Below are 16,878 nucleotides of genomic sequence, written 5' to 3'. Positions count from 1 at the left end.
GATTTGTACGATAAAGTGTTGTATATTCAAATAAAAAATAAATTATATTATATAAACCGATATTAACGACCGCCTCCCGAAAGCTAACACCACGAATACGAGGACGGCAAGGCATGGTATTTACACACGTGTCCTAGTCGAAAACGTTCATCGTGTCGTTATAAATCGGCACAAATCCACGCGGCATCACACATCACCAAGATAAAAAGGATCGAAATCTTATAATAACAAAAGAGAATTTCCAAACAAAAGAAAAACCATCCATTTCCGACGTACGAATCCGAAGCCGAAAAATTTCCTCTCGAGACGAGAGGAGAGGAGGAGAGAAACCCTCGCCACGCCTCCGGCGAACCCGACGCGATGGTGGAGACTCGCCGGAGCTCCGCCGCCAAGCGACCGGCCTCCACGTCCACGTCCCCGTCACCTTCCCCCTCCGCATCCGCCCCTCCCCCGAAGCGCCCCAAGGTGAGGCCCCTCTCCCCGTGCGAATCGGACAGGAATCTTGCGCCCGATTTGATCGATCTGAACCGTGTCCACCACCAGGCGGAACCTCCGGCGTCGCCCACGTCGTCTGCGCCCGGGAGGGCCGAAGAGGACTCGGTGACGGCCGCGGCCACGGGGAGCGCCGGCTTGGCGGACGACGCCTTGACACCCGCGAATAAAGGTTCTTTGATTCTTTGGGATCCTGGGGTTTTGTACGATGAATCTGGGATCGACTTCTTAGGTTCTTTGATTCGTTGGTGCAGATCAAGGAGCGGATAAGCGGGCGGCCACTGCTGCGGAGAGCTCGCGCAGGAGGAAGGAGACGGTGCCGCAGCAGCACGTGGCGCCATGGGCAAAACTGCTCTCGCAGTGCTCACAGGTGAGTGGATTCCTGTTGCTGCAATCGAGGTTTAATTTTGCTTGCAGTTTTTTGATTCCGGGCTATGCCAAGAATCGATCTTTAAGATGTGTAGGATTCTGTAGGGCAGTTTTCAGTAATTTCATAGCCTGTTTGGAGGGTTTTGTGGGGTATATTACTATGTCATGTAGAGCCTTTTTATTTGCGCGTTTCGAACAGACATGAATAGTAAAACTGTAGGATTATGAGTACTTGCCTTACCTCAATCCTACAGGATTTCTTTGCGCCATAGGCATTCTCGGAAGAGGTAGGAATCAATGGAATTTATCTGTGGAACAGGGTGCATAGGAACGCATACAACAAATTCCTATGGATTACAATTGAAACGAATTAGAATACCAACACAGGAAGAATTTAAGAGCTACAGCCTTCGAATTCCCACGAAAATCCTTGGAATCAAAGGTGCCCTTGGATATTGATAGTGATTAGAGCGCAGAGTTGAGGGTGTTGGGCTACTGCCTTAATTTAATGTTTAGTTCCAGTTAAATTGTAGAGCCTTTTATCTTTTTATTTTTGATGAAACCATGACATTGGATTTATCACACATAGATGTTTATGTTAACAGCTTTTTCGATCGGCAGTAGAGTTATAAGGATGCATGCGGGAATAATTTTTCAGCAATCATATTCTAACTAGCTTGAGATATTCTCTCGAGCAACTGTCTCAGCTTTGCACTTGGGTGTTTAGTTTTTTTCTTCTAGTACTCATCTTGATACTAGTCTTAGTTGTGTTGGATAGATGTCCTTACCTGGCATCTTAGTTACATCATCCAAATCGCAATGGATCTTAGGAGGCTTTGACTTACCTGTGACAGAAGATTTGAAGTTAAAGCTAGAAAGTGCAATATAACATGTTCAATTTATTATCCTTTTATGTGGTTGGCTGCTGAGTTTTTTTTCTTAAAGTCAACTGTAGAGAGAATAAATATTCAGTTTGATCCTAGGTAATAGCCTAGTAGGCACTGTAAAAGCATATGAATTATAGGGTTGATACGAAGGTACATTGTATGTTGGAAATCCCAATTCTTAGGTAATTATTAGCTAGGTTATATGGGCTTCTCCCTACTTATGCAATGAGGCCTGTTTTATGCTGATATTATAAATCATTCCAATTGATGTTGCCAAGATGTCACATTACGGATTCTGGAAGGCAGAAGTCGTAATGTTCCTGTTGATCTGTGTGGGTTGAACTATGTCTTGCAGTGACCTTGACTTCATCTTTTTTTTATCTTGTTATTAATGCATGGAGTATACTCTTATATCGTACTAATATTAAAGTTTTGCATGAACCAGAGTCCTCACCTTTCTATTACTGTCCCTCAATTTTGTGTCGGCCAAGGCAAAAGATGTAATTTATTGTTGAAAGACCAATCTGTCAGCAAAGTACTTTGCAAGTTGATGCACACTGAGGTACAACCTTGTATTTTCTGGCTCAGTTTTGTGATGTGAGGATTGAAGGAGAACTGTTAGTTTCTTGCTGATGTAGTGATGTATATAATTATCGGTCTTTGATGTTTTTTATTCAGCAAGGAGGTCCGTGCGAGTTAGAAGTTACAGGCGACAAGGGCGTTGTCCTATTAAACGGAAGGGCTGTAAGTCCAGGCGTGAAACTTCCCCTTGCAGGAGGGGATGAACTTGTATTCAGTTCATGCGGCAAACATGCTTACGTATCCTACTATCGTTCCTGTTCATGCAATCATGCAGTTTCCGTCCATCAACTTCCATCCAACTTTTTCCTTGTTATTCTAAATGTGTTCACTTCAGGGATAGCAAAGCTTTATTAGATCTGTTTCCTTCGTTTGTTTCCTTAACGTACGTGCAGATTTTTCAGCATCCTTTGAATGATAAAGTTTCTAAAGTGGTGCCATCATCTGCTATCAGCCTTTTAGAACCTCCATCTGCTGGTGTAAAGCATATCCATATGGAGAACCGAACAGAAGTTACTTCAGCTGTTGCAGGGACAGAGATATTAGCATCTGTGTCTAATCAATCGAAGGACCTACCAGGAGTGCCGCCTGCATCAGCTGGGGAGGACAATCAGAGACTAGTGCAACCTATTGCATCATCTGCTTCTGATAAATCAAAAGGGCGCTGCATCAGCCCTGATAAGGAATGCGAGAATGGTGAAAATACTAATGAGGCTAATTCTAACATTGAAGATTCTCCAATGGACGTTTCTGCAACTCCCATTTCTCCTGATGCTGTTGTGAACGACAGCAGTCGACAAACTGGCTTTGGCTCTGATGCTCATCTTGATGAAATCGGTAAGATTGCAACTTATAAGATAAGGCCAGTTCTGAGGATGATTGCAGGGTCAACTGTATCCGAGTTCGATTTGACTGGTGATCTTTTTAAAGCTCTTGAAGATCAGAGGGATCTCATCACGGATCTTAACACTTCAGCCAGTTTACCACCGAGCAGATGTCAAGCCTTTAAGGACGGGATGAAGCAAGGAATTATTAGTCCAAGTGATATTGAAGTTACATTTGAGAATTTTCCTTACTACCTCAGGTGATGCTTTGACTTAACATTCTTTTGATTTGCTTGCCCTCTATTCTGTATTTTGTAGCTCCTGCATATGATGGGTACCTGCATACAATTTGTTCTTTGCATGCTAGAGTAGATAATAAGGAAACTAAGGTTGTCCCTCCTTAATTAGGGCTTGTTTGATTCATAGGATAGGAAAAGTGAAGGTATAGGTAAAATGGAGGATTGCTATGACCTGCTCCCTTGAATCCTATGGGAAAAAAATCTATGGGAATCAGTAGTTCGGTACAACTAGTTGTTTGATGGCAGCATAGGAAAGCCATAGGAAATTTCTATAGAGTGCATAGCATAGTTGTCATAGACACATAGGAATTTTTCCAAGAGGTCTAGTATAGGAAAGCAATCCATAGGAATTTTCGAGGGTTCAATCCTTTGAATCAAACGGCCTCTATAGGAAAAAATTCCTATGGGGAAAAATCCTACAAAATTCCTTTGAAGCAAACAAGCCCTTAGTTTTTGATGCTGTCCAGAAAAAGTACACATTTAGTCCTGCATGACTTGTTCATAGTGTTCGTTAGGTAATGGGCGTAGATTAGGTTGCATTTTTTTTAGGTTAAGTAGGTGGAGTGAAGCATGTTGTTGTTTATTGTTTGTCAGTCGTCACACATTTATATAATTATATATTATATATATTTACAAAACTTTTTCTCATGCAGCGAGAATACAAAGAATGTGCTCTTGTCATGTTCATTCCTACACTTGGAAAAGAAGGAGTTTATTAAACAGTTTTCCGAGATTTCATCAATAAACCAGCGAATTTTATTATCTGGTCCAGCAGGTAAACTTTGTTTAGTTAGTGTTGTTTGTGTTAAGTAAAATTTAGAACCTTGAAGTATGTTAGTGCACATGTTTGGTTGGTAATTATCCCGCTCTCTTTCCGTATCCATCTAATTTGTCTAATGCAAACATGCATCAGGTTCTGAGATTTATCAGGAAACATTGATAAAGGCACTTGCCAAACATTTCGGTGCTAGACTACTTGTTGTCGATTCACTCCTGTTGCCTGGGGTAAGTTCTCCTATGGTCACACTCACAAGTTTGAGAAAACCTTGAAGTCCGATTGTTCTCAATAATTTTATTTGAAACAAAAATATATGTAGGTGCCTTCAAAGGACCCAGAAACCCAGAAAGATGTTGTCAAGACTGATAAATCAGGGGACAGGGCGTTCGTAGAGAAATTGACAATTCTTCATAAGCACCGTCCTTCCTTGGCAGACACCATGCACTTTAGGAGACCAGTTGCACCAGCTTCCAGTGTGAACGCTGATATTGTGGGCACATCCACTCTACATTCTGCAACTTTGCCCAAACAAGAATCCTCAACAGCTACGTCGAAGGGCTATACTTTTAGAGAAGGTTCGGTAGCAACTGAGTGTTATTTAATGAATATTTCTAGTTCAACCATGTTTTTCTTAGAAATAATTGCACTGTCACATCTTCTGTAGGGGAGAGGGTGAGGTACGTGGGTCCAGCTCAGCCACCTGCAGCAATTCCTAGGTACCTCCTTTATTATCATCAAAATCCTGTTGCTTAGATTTCTTAATTTTTGTCAAGAACTTCGTTTGGTTTAAGCGATATCTGTGGAATTGATTTTAGAATGTTTGGGGTGGTATGAGAGGTGACGGAGTCTCTCCTATATTTAGTGAAGAAAACACTAGAAATATGGAGTTCATGGGTGGACAGTCACATTTACCTGTTGAAATGTATGGTGTAGGCCTGTCGTACAGGCACATACAGCAACGGGACAGAGGATCTCCTCTCAATAAAAGCATTTCAATCGTACCTTCAAATACTTTGTTTACTTGGAACAGTAGAAATAGGAATTTTGCAACATGCAATCTGGATTTTCAATAGCGCACAATCCAGTGGGGATTATCTTATGTTGCTATAATGCCAGCTCAGATTTAGCTTGATAACAACATATCCTTTTGTCCTGATGGGACCAATTTTATGATTTGTTGATAAATCTCCTGATTGGTCTTCAGGGGCCCCAGCTATGGTTATCGAGGCAGAGTGATGCTTGCTTTTGAAGAAAATGGATCATCTAAGATTGGAGTCCGATTTGATAAGCAGATCCCTGATGGTAATGATCTTGGTGGTTTGTGCGAGGAAGATCATGGCTTCTTCTGCTCTGGTTAGCTAAAACTTCTGCATCCCACATGTTCAATAGTTCTTGCAGATTGTTATTTATTCTGACTGTTTTTCCCCGCAGCTGAATTACTTCGCCCAGACTGTTCTGGTGGCGAAGAAGTTGAGAGGCTAGCTATGACCGAATTAATTGAGGTACTGCATCTTCCTTGGAGTTGGAAATTCTGCAAACATTAATCAGCCTCAAGTTATAATACTGATACGATTATTTTCCTTGCCTGTCAGGTCATCTCAGAAGAAAGCAAAAACAGCTCTCTGATAGTGTTACTAAAGGATATCGAGAAATCATTTACTGGAATTACAGAATCATTTTCATCTTTAAGGAGCAAACTTGAATTGCTTCCACCTGGCGTTCTTATCATAGGATCACACACCCAGATGGACAGCCGTAAAGAGAAGGTACATACTACCTTCATCACAAAGCTTAAGGCTTATATTATTTTGATTTGAGAAAGTCAAACTATGTCAAAGTTTGACTAAGTTTTTACCAAAAAATATTAACACGCAAAATACAAAATCAATATCATTAGATAGATAATGAAATATATTTTCATATGGTATCTACAAAATATCATATTTGTTGATAGATTGTTCTAAAAGTTTGGTCAAACTTTACTTGGTTCGACTTTAAGAAAAAAAAGCCTTAAGCTTTGGAATGGAAGGTAGTATATTATTTTCGAGATATCACTCAAATTTGGAGTGTTGAGTTCCCATGGTAGTGTGACTTGTCGTATGTCTTAGAATTGGCATGAGCTATGTGATATTGCAAACTGGCATTAGATAGTAATATTTCTAATGTGTTGAACTGATTGAAGAACTGTTTCCTTATTTGATTCTTATTGGCGATCTCTCAAGGGCCATCAAATTTTGCTAAGATGGTGCTATAATCTGTCTTGTAGGCACATCCTGGAGGATTTCTTTTTACAAAGTTCGCTAGTAGCAGCCAGACGCTATTTGACCTTTTCCCGGTAACTTGCACTTGATTTGTTCATATTATTTTTTGTTTAGTGTTTTCAAATGCATATAGTTTTTTACTAGTCCTATGAATACATGGCTCTGGTGTTTCCCATCTGTTTCGCTGTGTTGTAATGCATTATTATATTGATAAATGCAGGATAGCTTTGGTAGCCGGTTGCACGAAAGGAACAAAGAAAGCCCGAAAGCAATGAAACATCTAAATAAACTTTTTCCTAACAAAATTTCCATCCAGCTTCCACAGGTAACGATATCCCTTGTTACACTCATTTAAGTGTGGTTCTTAAGTATGCTGTCTAACCTTAAGAACAAAATTTTCAGGATGAAGCACTGCTAACCAGTTGGAAGCAACAATTGGATCTTGACGTTGAAACCCTTAAAGCAAAATCCAACATCAGTAGCATTCGTACGGTAAGTTGAACAACAGGAAATACAAGTTTATAGTTATCGCTTGGAAATTTGTGTTTTCCTGTTTTAAAATGTATATGGTCATCATTTATGGTTGCTAGTATTTGTTCCAACCTGCCTGGGCCCTAGGTGATGTAAATTTCTATAGTACTAGCCAAATGCTTTGTGCTGCTACATAAGCTCTTTTTTTTTTACTGTTTGAGTTGTCTATACCTCCTGTCATCGTAATTTGTAACTATAAGAGTAAAGATGTCGTCTTAATTTATTTCAACAGTCCTTCTGCAATATTTTCTCAAGAGGTTTGTTTCGTACTACATTGTTTGTTGCATGTTATGTATTCATGCAGTTACAAATTTTTTCATGTCCATATTCTCCTGCTGACTATAATGGCTTTACTCTTATCAACTATTTTCCTTCCCAATTTAGAATGGGTATCTATGTTAGTTAGTCAGCAAGAGGTTGTAAGAAGAGACTTGAGGGATTGGAATGTACCTAGAGATTTGGCTCTTGATAGGACTGTGCATGGAAATCATCGATTCATGTGCCGGAATTTTAGTTTACACGTTCTTTGTTTTGCTCTCTCTCTCTCTCTCTCTCTCTTCCTTGTGTTTCTGTTGGGTTCCATATCTAGCCTACCCCAACTTGCTTGGGAAAAAGGCTTTAATCTTGTTGTTGTATCTATGTGGTTGCTCATTGTTCTGTAATGCAGTTTCTGAGTCGCAGTGCAATCGAATGCAATGACCTTGAAGAATTATTCATCAAAGATCAGTCGCTTACTAATGAAAGTGAGTATTTTTTTATCTTTGCAATTTATCATTAGAATTTTGAACTAAAGTGTTTGTTGCTTGAAACTTAGGTGTTGACAAGATTGTCGGCTATGCTGTCAGTTATCATCTTAAGAACAATGAAGTCGAAACCTCCAAGGATGGTAAACTTGTTCTCACGAGCGAAAGGTAGTCATGCAGTTGCCAGTTTCCTTGTTCCTCTGTTTGCTTTCAGTCTTCTCTCTGGAGAGCTAACTTACTACTTACGATTTACAGCCTTAAGCATGGGCTCGACATGCTGCAGAGCATGCATAGTGATAATAAGAGCTCAAAAAAATCGTTGAAGGTACTTCTCTCGCACATATCAAACATTCTTTGTGATTTCCCAAGACTGAATGTTTTTCAGTATATATATTTCTGAGTTACTTTCTTTTTCTTAGGATGTTGCCACAGAGAATGAGTTTGAGAAAAGGCTTTTGGCAGATGTTATACCACCGAATGATATTGGAGTCACCTTTGATGATATTGGAGCCTTGGAAAATGTGAAGGAAACATTGAAGGAATTGGTGATGCTCCCACTCCAGAGGCCTGAATTGTTCTGCAAAGGGCAGTTAACAAAGGTAACAACAAAAGGCTGTAGTATGCACATGGGGACTTAAGATTTTTGTAACCGCAGATTGCACATCATGATTGAGATATTTAATACCTCTTTGTTTCCTATTTTCTTCAATAATATTAGACCATCAGTACTGAAAGGTTCAAAATCGGTGAGGCCTGAATTGTTCTGCAAAGGGCAGTTAACAAAGGTAGTAACAAAAGGCTGTAGTATGCACATGGGGACTTAAGATTTTTTTAACCGCAGGTTGCACATCATGATTGAGATATTTAATACCTCTTTGTTTCCTATTTCCTACAACAATATTAGACCATCAGTACTGAAAGGTTCAAAATCGGTAATAATTACATGCAAACAGAAGTGAGATCAGTTCGCCTGTTTAGGGCTCTCACCCTTGAGCTCATCTGAATGCATGATTGCCCTAGGTATCGCAGTATTATTTCTGTAAGTATTTTGTTTTCGAAAATCCTAAAATTAAGTGAAAAATATTTTGAAGGAAATGTGGGCTGTTATAGGCTAGCTGGGTTTAACTCGATCGGTAGAGAAATAAAAATAAGCTGTACCTTTTGCGTTGAACGTCTTGGCCATAAATTTGGACATGGGAGTTTCCAGATTCTGAGAAATATTAAATATTTGGGGGTTTACCAGTAATTTGTGACCTGTTTGGTATTAAATTTGGAAGAATATGTCTACTGCCTAAATTTGCTGCTGTAGTTAAGTCAAGATCTTAGAAGTGCCTCCTCTGAATCCATTGGTTGCAGCCTTGCAAGGGAATATTGCTTTTTGGGCCTCCTGGCACTGGGAAAACAATGCTTGCTAAAGCGGTAGCAACCGAAGCAGGTGCTAACTTCATCAACATATCAATGTCAAGCATTACATCGAAGGTATGGTTTCTTCTAAAAAGCAATTGGTGAGGTAAATTGTGTGATTCTTGAGGCTAAATGATATTTTGTCTACTTTCAGTGGTTTGGCGAAGGAGAGAAATATGTAAAGGCTGTATTTTCGTTAGCGAGTAAAATATCTCCCAGTGTTATTTTTATCGATGAGGTATGGAGAGTATACATTACTTTTTTAGCATGTTGATTATCTGGCTATTTATGCAGTCTAATAAGTGTATATCTTTGGACAGGTTGACAGTATGTTAGGAAGGAGAGAAAATCCAGGGGAACATGAAGCCATGCGCAAGATGAAAAATGAATTTATGGTAAATTGGGATGGGTTGCGCACTAAAGATAAGGAGCGCGTACTGGTTCTTGGTGCCACAAATAGACCTTTTGACCTGGATGAGGCTGTCATTAGGAGGTTCCCCCGCAGGTAGCAACCAGTTTCATGCCTTGTATTGGGATAATCTAACTGCCGACAATTGGTTTCTAACCATTCGATCGTTAATTATTATCAATATTGTAGGCTAATGGTAAACTTGCCTGACGCATCAAATAGAGAGAAAATTTTGAAAGTAATTTTAGCAAAAGAAGAGTTGGGACAAGATACTGATCTGGATTCACTTGCCAATATGACTGATGGATATTCAGGAAGTGACCTGAAGGTATGTTTGATATTGATTTGTATGCTTATAAGCATCAACAGTGACTGCAGAAGTTTAACTGATCTTTTTGTGTTTTCAGAATCTATGTGTAACTGCGGCGCACTTCCCCATTCGAGAAATCCTAGAGAAGGAAAAGAAGGTAGGATGCAGCATGACCTTTTTCTTTATTTTCGGCCTGCTTGTGTCATGTATTGAAACAAATGACCTTGATGAAAGGCTATTTGGTTTACATCGTCGTAGATAAAATTCTATTGCGGTTATCCATTGGGAATAGTTTTATTTATTGAAGCGACTGTTTCCTCTATGCAGGAGAAGAATGTAGCAAAAGCAGAAGGCAGGCCTGAGCCTGCATTGCACGGAAGCGAGGACGTCCGTCCTCTTAGTTTAGATGACTTCAAATCTGCCCATGAGCAGGTGGGCGCAATAACCCATTCATCTCACCTGGTCCCTGTTTTATTTCTTCAGGATGGTAACATAATTTGTTTCTTTACCGTAGGTTTGTGCGAGTGTGTCATCTGATTCGGCAAACATGAATGAGCTCGTTCAATGGAACGAGCTCTATGGCGAAGGCGGTTCGAGGAAGAAGAAAGCACTGAGCTACTTCATGTGAGAGCAAGAATAAAATCGAAACTAGAACCCCTGCCACATTGTACAGTTGCTATACTACCCCTCGGCAATAGCATCCTGGCGACAACTTGTCCGGCCAAAACCAGTTGGGTTTTTCCTCCTCTCCCTTCAGGAGCAGCGGCCGGCCTACAACCCCCCTCCCATGTAATTAGAATTGTGCACCGAGTCTGGGTTACTTATCAGCTTCTGTTTGTGCTCCCAAGTTAAGATTAACTTGAAATCACCATTGTGCCCCAACATCTCTTCATGACCTGTTTGCAGCCATTTGGTGGGCGGCTTGGCTCCAGGCCTGTGTACCTATGTACATGCTATATGAAGGGACATGGAATAAGAATATTTTCCTGTTTTCTATAGTATGATGGTTCTTGGTGACATCTCTTCATGACCTGTTTGCAGCCATTTGTCGGGCGGCTTGGCTATAGGCCTGTCTATATAAATGAAGGGACATGGAATAAGAATATTTTACTGTTTTCTATAGTATGATGGTTCTTGTTCACAGGATCTTATGAACTGTTAAATGACGTCTTTTTTCTTATAGAATAATGGCATGTTTCTGGAGGTGGCATTTTGGCACACGCGTGCATATGCACCCATTATAGAAAATAATAAAAAACAATTTTAGAAATGTCAAAAAAAATCTGACATAAATTTTTTCTTATACGTTGTGACATCCTATGTTCGTTCACAAGTTTTCGTGAAAAAAGTAACATTTTGTGTGGTGTGTACAAAAAAGACAAAAAAATGTTCTGTACGTAGTCGTGTTACAGCATTAAAATTTGTCTTTTTTACAGGAGCCACAGAAAAATGTTTTTTCTTTTGAAAACTTGTGTACCAACATAAAATGTCTAGATGTACATGTAAAAATTTAGTTTAGAATTTTTTAATACTTTAAAATGTGGATTCACATAATGAGAGCATATGCTCCTATGAGCCAAAGTGCATTTCCCCATGTTTCTGTCTTCAGATCATTTGTGAGTCTGTGAGACGACACATACACACATTAAGTCTCATATAGGTTAAGTTGGTGCCCTTGTACTGAAGGATGTTGTCGTTTATTGTTCTGTCACACATTTATGTCATTATATATATTTATCAATGTTTTTCTCACGCAGCGAGAGTACAAAGAATGTGCTCTTGACCCAATCCTCTCTGTTTCCAGCCATTTGTCGCCCAGGTTGTCTATAGGACCGTGTACATAATGGGAGGCATCACGCATACTCAGCCTCAGATTTAATTTATTTTGTACGTGAATGATGCCCATGTGCGTGCTTAACTTAAGAAAGTAAAAACAACCAACTTGAAGGAAAAAGACATGTATCAAAACTATAAGAAAAAAACCATGACAAATTAAACGACAATATATGGGGGAAACTCAAATAGCAAAGTATTCCAAATCATGTTCCAGATTAATGTACAAGCTGTACAATTTACAAGAGTGAGATAATGATGGGGCAAAGCAAAATTGTACATCTGTTCTTCACAAGATCAAGTAAAGCATGAACTGTGTTTTCGACTTCTGTGGTCTGATTATAAACGAATGGTATGGAAGAGATACATGTAATATTGGCCCTCCAATGTATAATACGCTGTAAAAATCATCCTAATAAATCACGCCATCACCGATTCTCCCGTCTTGATCCTCCAGTGCTTCATGTGGGTACAACTAAAAGCTGGCTGTATATTCACAGGAACGGCTTAGAAGAGCTCTTCAGAATTAAATTTGTTCCATGCCTCCTGTTTCATGCAAATGTAGGGGAATATAAGCCATATGAATTACAAACCCAATAATTGTTGCAAAGCAGCAGAATACGCACCTTAAGCATATCAAAGACCTTCTCAGCGATATATTTCTGTTGAAGAGTTGCACCCTTCTGTTGCACCTTATCAGGATGGATGCATAAGGTCGCCCTTCTGTACTGCTTTTTAACAGCAGCACCAGTAATCAAATCTGTCAAGGAGACAGCTTGCCACCCACATTCTGGCCAAAGTATCTGTTTAGAAGGAAGCAAACAGGAATACTGAGCATATTTATGCAATAAAACAATGATAACACTCAAACGTAAAGCACAGAATCAGGCGAAAACATAAGAAGAATAGCTTCAGTGGAGAAGGCATTAGTGGCTCACATATTGCAGAGTTGATAATAAAGCACGTAAGTTGCCCTCTTTTCCAGCGGCCCACCTCTTAATTTCAAAGTCTAACGAGTCACCAATCCTCTGGAATCAAGAAAATCCAAAAACAATAAGTAACTATTAGTAACCAAGAAAGTCAAGCTTAAAGGGCCAAGACATGCGGCCCTATCATGAGCCAAAGAAAATGCCATCGAAGTCCATGAAATACTGAAAATAGATGTGCAATAGCAGCACAGCACATACTTTTTACATAAGCAGAATCAACTTGCAAGTTATATGAGCAACACAACACTTACATCTCTTTCTGCTTGTTCCCTCTGAACCTGCATATCTCGTTCATTCTTCTCTGCCAAAGCTTTCGCCTGGAGATATGTTGGTTGTTATAATATGATGAACAGTAGTAGGAGAATGAAAAATCCATTATTCCTTTATAATAGGAAAAACGTTGACAAATATAATACGGAATGACCCAGATTGATCACTGGCTGTATCTAGTGAGAGCAAGAGGTGGAAACATTACCGCTCGTTCACGGGTCCTCTGGTGACGTTCTAATCTAGCACGTCTTCTTTCTTCACTCTCTCCCTCAACATCTTGAAATACGTCAGATGATGAACGTGCTGAAAAATAATGCTAAATGAATCATAAACGGTGCAAGATTAGGAAATGGTATCATTACAAAGTTATAGAACTGCTGTTTTGGGAGGACCAGTACGTTCAAATTCAAATAGGTCAGATAGACCATTGCCAAACATATTTGTGGCTGATGGTGTGTTTGCTTTTCTCGTAGATGCTGAGGTAGAAGCTGGTCTCTGTGATCCATTAGCTGTTCCTGTACCTTGTGGTTGAGGATCAAACATTGATTCCTGAAATACCCAACATTAGCAAAAGGCGACATTACTAAATCCAGACATTTTTTAATGTAAATATTTTGGGGCCTGTATGTACCGCTGTTGGTGTCCTCTGCTTTGGTGCACTATTACTGAAGAAAGAGTCGAGGTCATCTGGTGTACTCTGTTTTTCTTTTGCAGCCGCAGCAGCAGCTGCTGCTGCATGCCTTTGTCGAGCCTCGGCAGCAGCTCTTTCTACTGCAGCTCGCTCAGCTCGCTTCCTTGCTTCTTGCTGAACTCTCTCTGTCGCAGCTCTTTCTGCTGTAGCCCTCTCCCTAGCAGCAGTCCTCTCCCTTTCCTTGGCTTCAGCAGCTGCCCTCTCCCTAGCCGCAGCTCGCTCCCTTTCCTTGGCTTCAGCAGTAGCCTTCTCCCTTTCTTCTGCAGCGGCCCTTGCAACTCTGTCTTTAGCCTCAGCTGCAGCCCTCTCACGGGCTTCCTGATGAGCCCTCTGCACAGCAGCACGCTGTGAGCGTTGGCGGGCATCCCTTTCAGCTTTTGCACGAGCTTCAGCAGCTGCTCTCTCCCGTGCCTCCTTTGTAGCCCTCTCAACAGCTTGTTTCTCTCTCTCCTGTTCCAATTCCCTCTCCTTTTCACGTCTTCTCTGTTCCTCCCTTAGTCTCATTTCTTGTGCTTGTTCCAACCTTTCCTGGCTTTCTCTCTCTTCACGAGCTGAAGAATTTGTACCATACTCTTCGTCCTCTTCAAAAGCATTGGTGTCATAATGAACAGGCCTTTGTGGCTTGCCCACGGCAACACCCTCTGATTCATCTATTGAAGAAATATCTGCTTGCTCTGGCGAATATTTGTAGTGGTTGCGCTTTTGGCCAGACTGCTGCGCAGACTCATCATTCTTTCCATTTGCTTTTGCAGCCCGAGGTTTTTGTCTAAGAAGAGGAGGTGATCTGGAAGGTGGAGGAGCACTAGTTGGCCGTGTGAAGAGGGGGATCTCAGAAACCGTAAGCCATATATCGTCTTCAGATTCAGTAGATACCGGTGACTGGTCACCCATACCATTGCCACTGTATCTCTCTGAACTGTCATCAACATGAATATCAGAGTACCTTGCAGACTGCGATTTGTGCATGCCGTTTTCGAAGTCCTCCAATGAAGATCTGCTTCCAGGATTCCTCTTCGCTGAGCTTTGCACAGGCCTCGAGTCTCGGGATTTGCTTTGTAGATTGGTATCACCATTGCTTTCAGAGGAGAACGAAGGATATGATTTTGGGACCTGGTCAAAAGTACTGGACTCCTCAAATAGATTATCATCATCAGCAGTACTATCAAAATTCTTTCCTTCAGTCTTTACAGGCTTATTTAGATCTTCCAATGGATCTGTGAAACCGCCCGGGGATGGATATGTGGAGCCTGAAGCAGACTCTCCTTCTAGAACAACAAATGGATCATCAACCATGCTGGCTGTTGATTTTGAAGTTGAAACTGATTGCTTCTTGGTGTTATCATCATTAGTGTTCCTGGAATTTATAGTGAATATTACGAAACCGACAACGTAATCTTTGTCAACAGAAAATACATGTTTCACAGAACTTACAAGAATGCGCTAGTGGATAACATAAATAAAAGTGGGAGGTTTACAGTAATTAACATATTTTATTGCACAACTTATGATTGATTCTTCGAGTATGTTTTTATCCTCAGATTTTCTGGTAGTCATTAGCTGCCTCACAAGAACTAAGAGTCTCTCGATTAATCAAGACTAGCCTATGAATTGGTACTTGCATTCCAACTGAAAACCAAGACTAGTCGTGACTAGACTACTAGTAGCAAAACTAGTCTGACTAGTTGGTTGCGAAGACTAGTCGTGAAAATTAGGTACTCCCTCCGATCCATAATAAGTGTCGTGGTTTTAGTTCAAAACTGAACAAATTTGAACTATCATAGTGCATTTTATTTCCTTATAATCTCAACTGATTTAAAGTATTAGGAATAAAAGCATCAGCATCCGCATGGAAAAGATCACTGGCTATTTTTCCTCAATTTAATCACCGATGCCACGCAAGCTCTTCTGTTTGCTTAAGGTCGGTTCCAGATTCACTAGGAACTGGTTCTAGATGTCGGCATTTCACTTGAATTCATCCAACATCACCCTGCCCAAGACCCTGATCTGCAATAATGAAGACCCAAACCCAATGCAGATCTAAGCAAGCAAAGCAAGAGCTTACTCACCTACTCTTTGGCGGGCTGCTTCTGGGGAATCCGGGGATCAGATCATCGAACGGGGCCTCCTCTTCCATCACTGGCTTCTTCTTATTCTCCCCGGCCGGCTTCATTCCGAACCCCGCCAGCAGGTCGTCGTCCTCGACGACCGCCGACCTCTTCGTCTCCTGCGCTCGCGGCTTCTCGCCGAACCCGCCGAGGAAGTCGTCGTAGGAAGGCGGCGCCGAGCGGTTGCTGCTGGCCGTGAATACGTCATCGAACGCGGGGGCCGCCCCTGTCCCGAACACGTCTTCGGCGTCGTAGCGCGCGGTGGAGGAGGTGGATGGCCTCAGCCCGCTGGTCGGGTTGAAGAAGTCGTCGTCGAAGGCCGGCTTGGTCGACGTCGAGGAGGAGGAGGTGCCCTTGAAGGAGTCGAAGATCGAGTCGAGGGAGGGATCAGAGGCGGAGGCGGAGGGCGGCGGTGCGGGTCCGGGCGCGGCGAAGAGGCCGTCGTAGGACGGGGCGGGGGTGGATCTGGGGTTGGGCCAGGCGGATCCAGCGCCACGGGAGGCGGCCATGGGCGCGTCCTTGCCCTGACGCCGCACGCCGAAGTCCCGCGCCAGGAGCCCCTCGATGCCGTCCATGGTCCGCGGACGGCGGCGGCGGCGGCGGGCTCGCCGGAGAGCAGGAGGGGAAAGGTTGGGAGATCGGGAGAGAGAAAGTGGGGAGGAAGAGAAGCGGGCGGTGATGTGTCTTTCTCCCTCTTTGCTGGATCCTTCGATTCGGTGTATAGAGGTTGGGCCCACTTGAGGTTGGCATGCACACCCAACTATTTTTAAAAAGAAGTTCGTGCTGTTTTATGAAAAAGTGCAAGTCACAAATACAGCGAAATACGGTACAAATGTGGTCAGCAGACAAAACAAACAATGTCAAAACAACAAAACCTATTATCATCAAATGATAAGACTAACTTCAATCTGTGCATCAAACTCGAAGCTACCCATAGATCCGGAGCCGGATTCTCTAACGTTAGAGTCCCAAAGCGTCTTCCGAAGAGATATGGGAGACGCCGGACACTTAACCGCTTCCAGTCGCACGCTCCAAAGGCCGCCTCCGCCCGGACGTGCCCCAAATATTATCCGGCGTCCCTAGCTCATCCCCTGTGTGTAGAGG

General features: G+C 41.8%; 2 protein-coding genes across 3 annotated transcripts; one reads left to right on the top strand and one right to left on the bottom strand.

The window, feature by feature from the left end:
* The first annotated feature begins 276 nt into the window (after nucleotides 1-276).
* LOC124703095 lies at nucleotides 277-10,887 on the top strand. Of its 2 annotated transcripts, XM_047235303.1 has the most exons (28): nucleotides 277-465; nucleotides 544-664; nucleotides 747-862; nucleotides 2,194-2,310; nucleotides 2,427-2,567; nucleotides 2,723-3,164; nucleotides 3,258-3,411; nucleotides 4,104-4,225; nucleotides 4,364-4,455; nucleotides 4,548-4,803; nucleotides 4,893-4,944; nucleotides 5,433-5,581; nucleotides 5,660-5,730; nucleotides 5,821-5,994; nucleotides 6,495-6,563; nucleotides 6,710-6,814; nucleotides 6,892-6,981; nucleotides 7,688-7,763; nucleotides 7,835-7,931; nucleotides 8,019-8,088; nucleotides 8,183-8,362; nucleotides 9,120-9,242; nucleotides 9,322-9,405; nucleotides 9,488-9,672; nucleotides 9,766-9,904; nucleotides 9,984-10,043; nucleotides 10,214-10,318; nucleotides 10,401-10,887. In XM_047235303.1, exons 1-28 carry the CDS (start codon nucleotides 361-363, stop codon nucleotides 10,512-10,514), a joined length of 3,609 nt encoding a protein of 1,202 aa, XP_047091259.1. In that variant the 5' UTR covers nucleotides 277-360; the 3' UTR covers nucleotides 10,515-10,887. The 2 variants fall into 2 exon arrangements, with proteins under 2 accessions (XP_047091259.1, XP_047091258.1); XM_047235302.1 differs by having other exon boundaries at nucleotides 2,723-3,411.
* Nucleotides 10,888-11,893: 1,006 nt separating this feature from the next.
* On the bottom strand, nucleotides 11,894-16,371 carry LOC124703094 (auxilin-related protein 2-like). The gene is made up of 8 exons (XM_047235300.1): nucleotides 15,736-16,371; nucleotides 13,610-15,023; nucleotides 13,377-13,527; nucleotides 13,184-13,281; nucleotides 12,960-13,025; nucleotides 12,658-12,747; nucleotides 12,346-12,522; nucleotides 11,894-12,265 (listed from the first exon to the last, which is right to left on the bottom strand). The coding sequence occupies exons 1-8, from the start codon at nucleotides 16,347-16,349 to the stop codon at nucleotides 12,227-12,229; spliced, it is 2,649 nt and encodes an 882-aa protein (XP_047091256.1). The 5' UTR covers nucleotides 16,350-16,371; the 3' UTR covers nucleotides 11,894-12,226.
* Nucleotides 16,372-16,878: the final 507 nt, after the last annotated feature.

Source organism: Lolium rigidum, chromosome 3 (assembly GCF_022539505.1).
Source record: "Lolium rigidum isolate FL_2022 chromosome 3, APGP_CSIRO_Lrig_0.1, whole genome shotgun sequence".
NCBI classification, from domain to species: domain Eukaryota; kingdom Viridiplantae; phylum Streptophyta; class Magnoliopsida; order Poales; family Poaceae; genus Lolium; species Lolium rigidum.
Note: the sequence above shows the minus strand (reverse complement) of the source record. Positions and strands in the feature narration are given on the sequence as shown.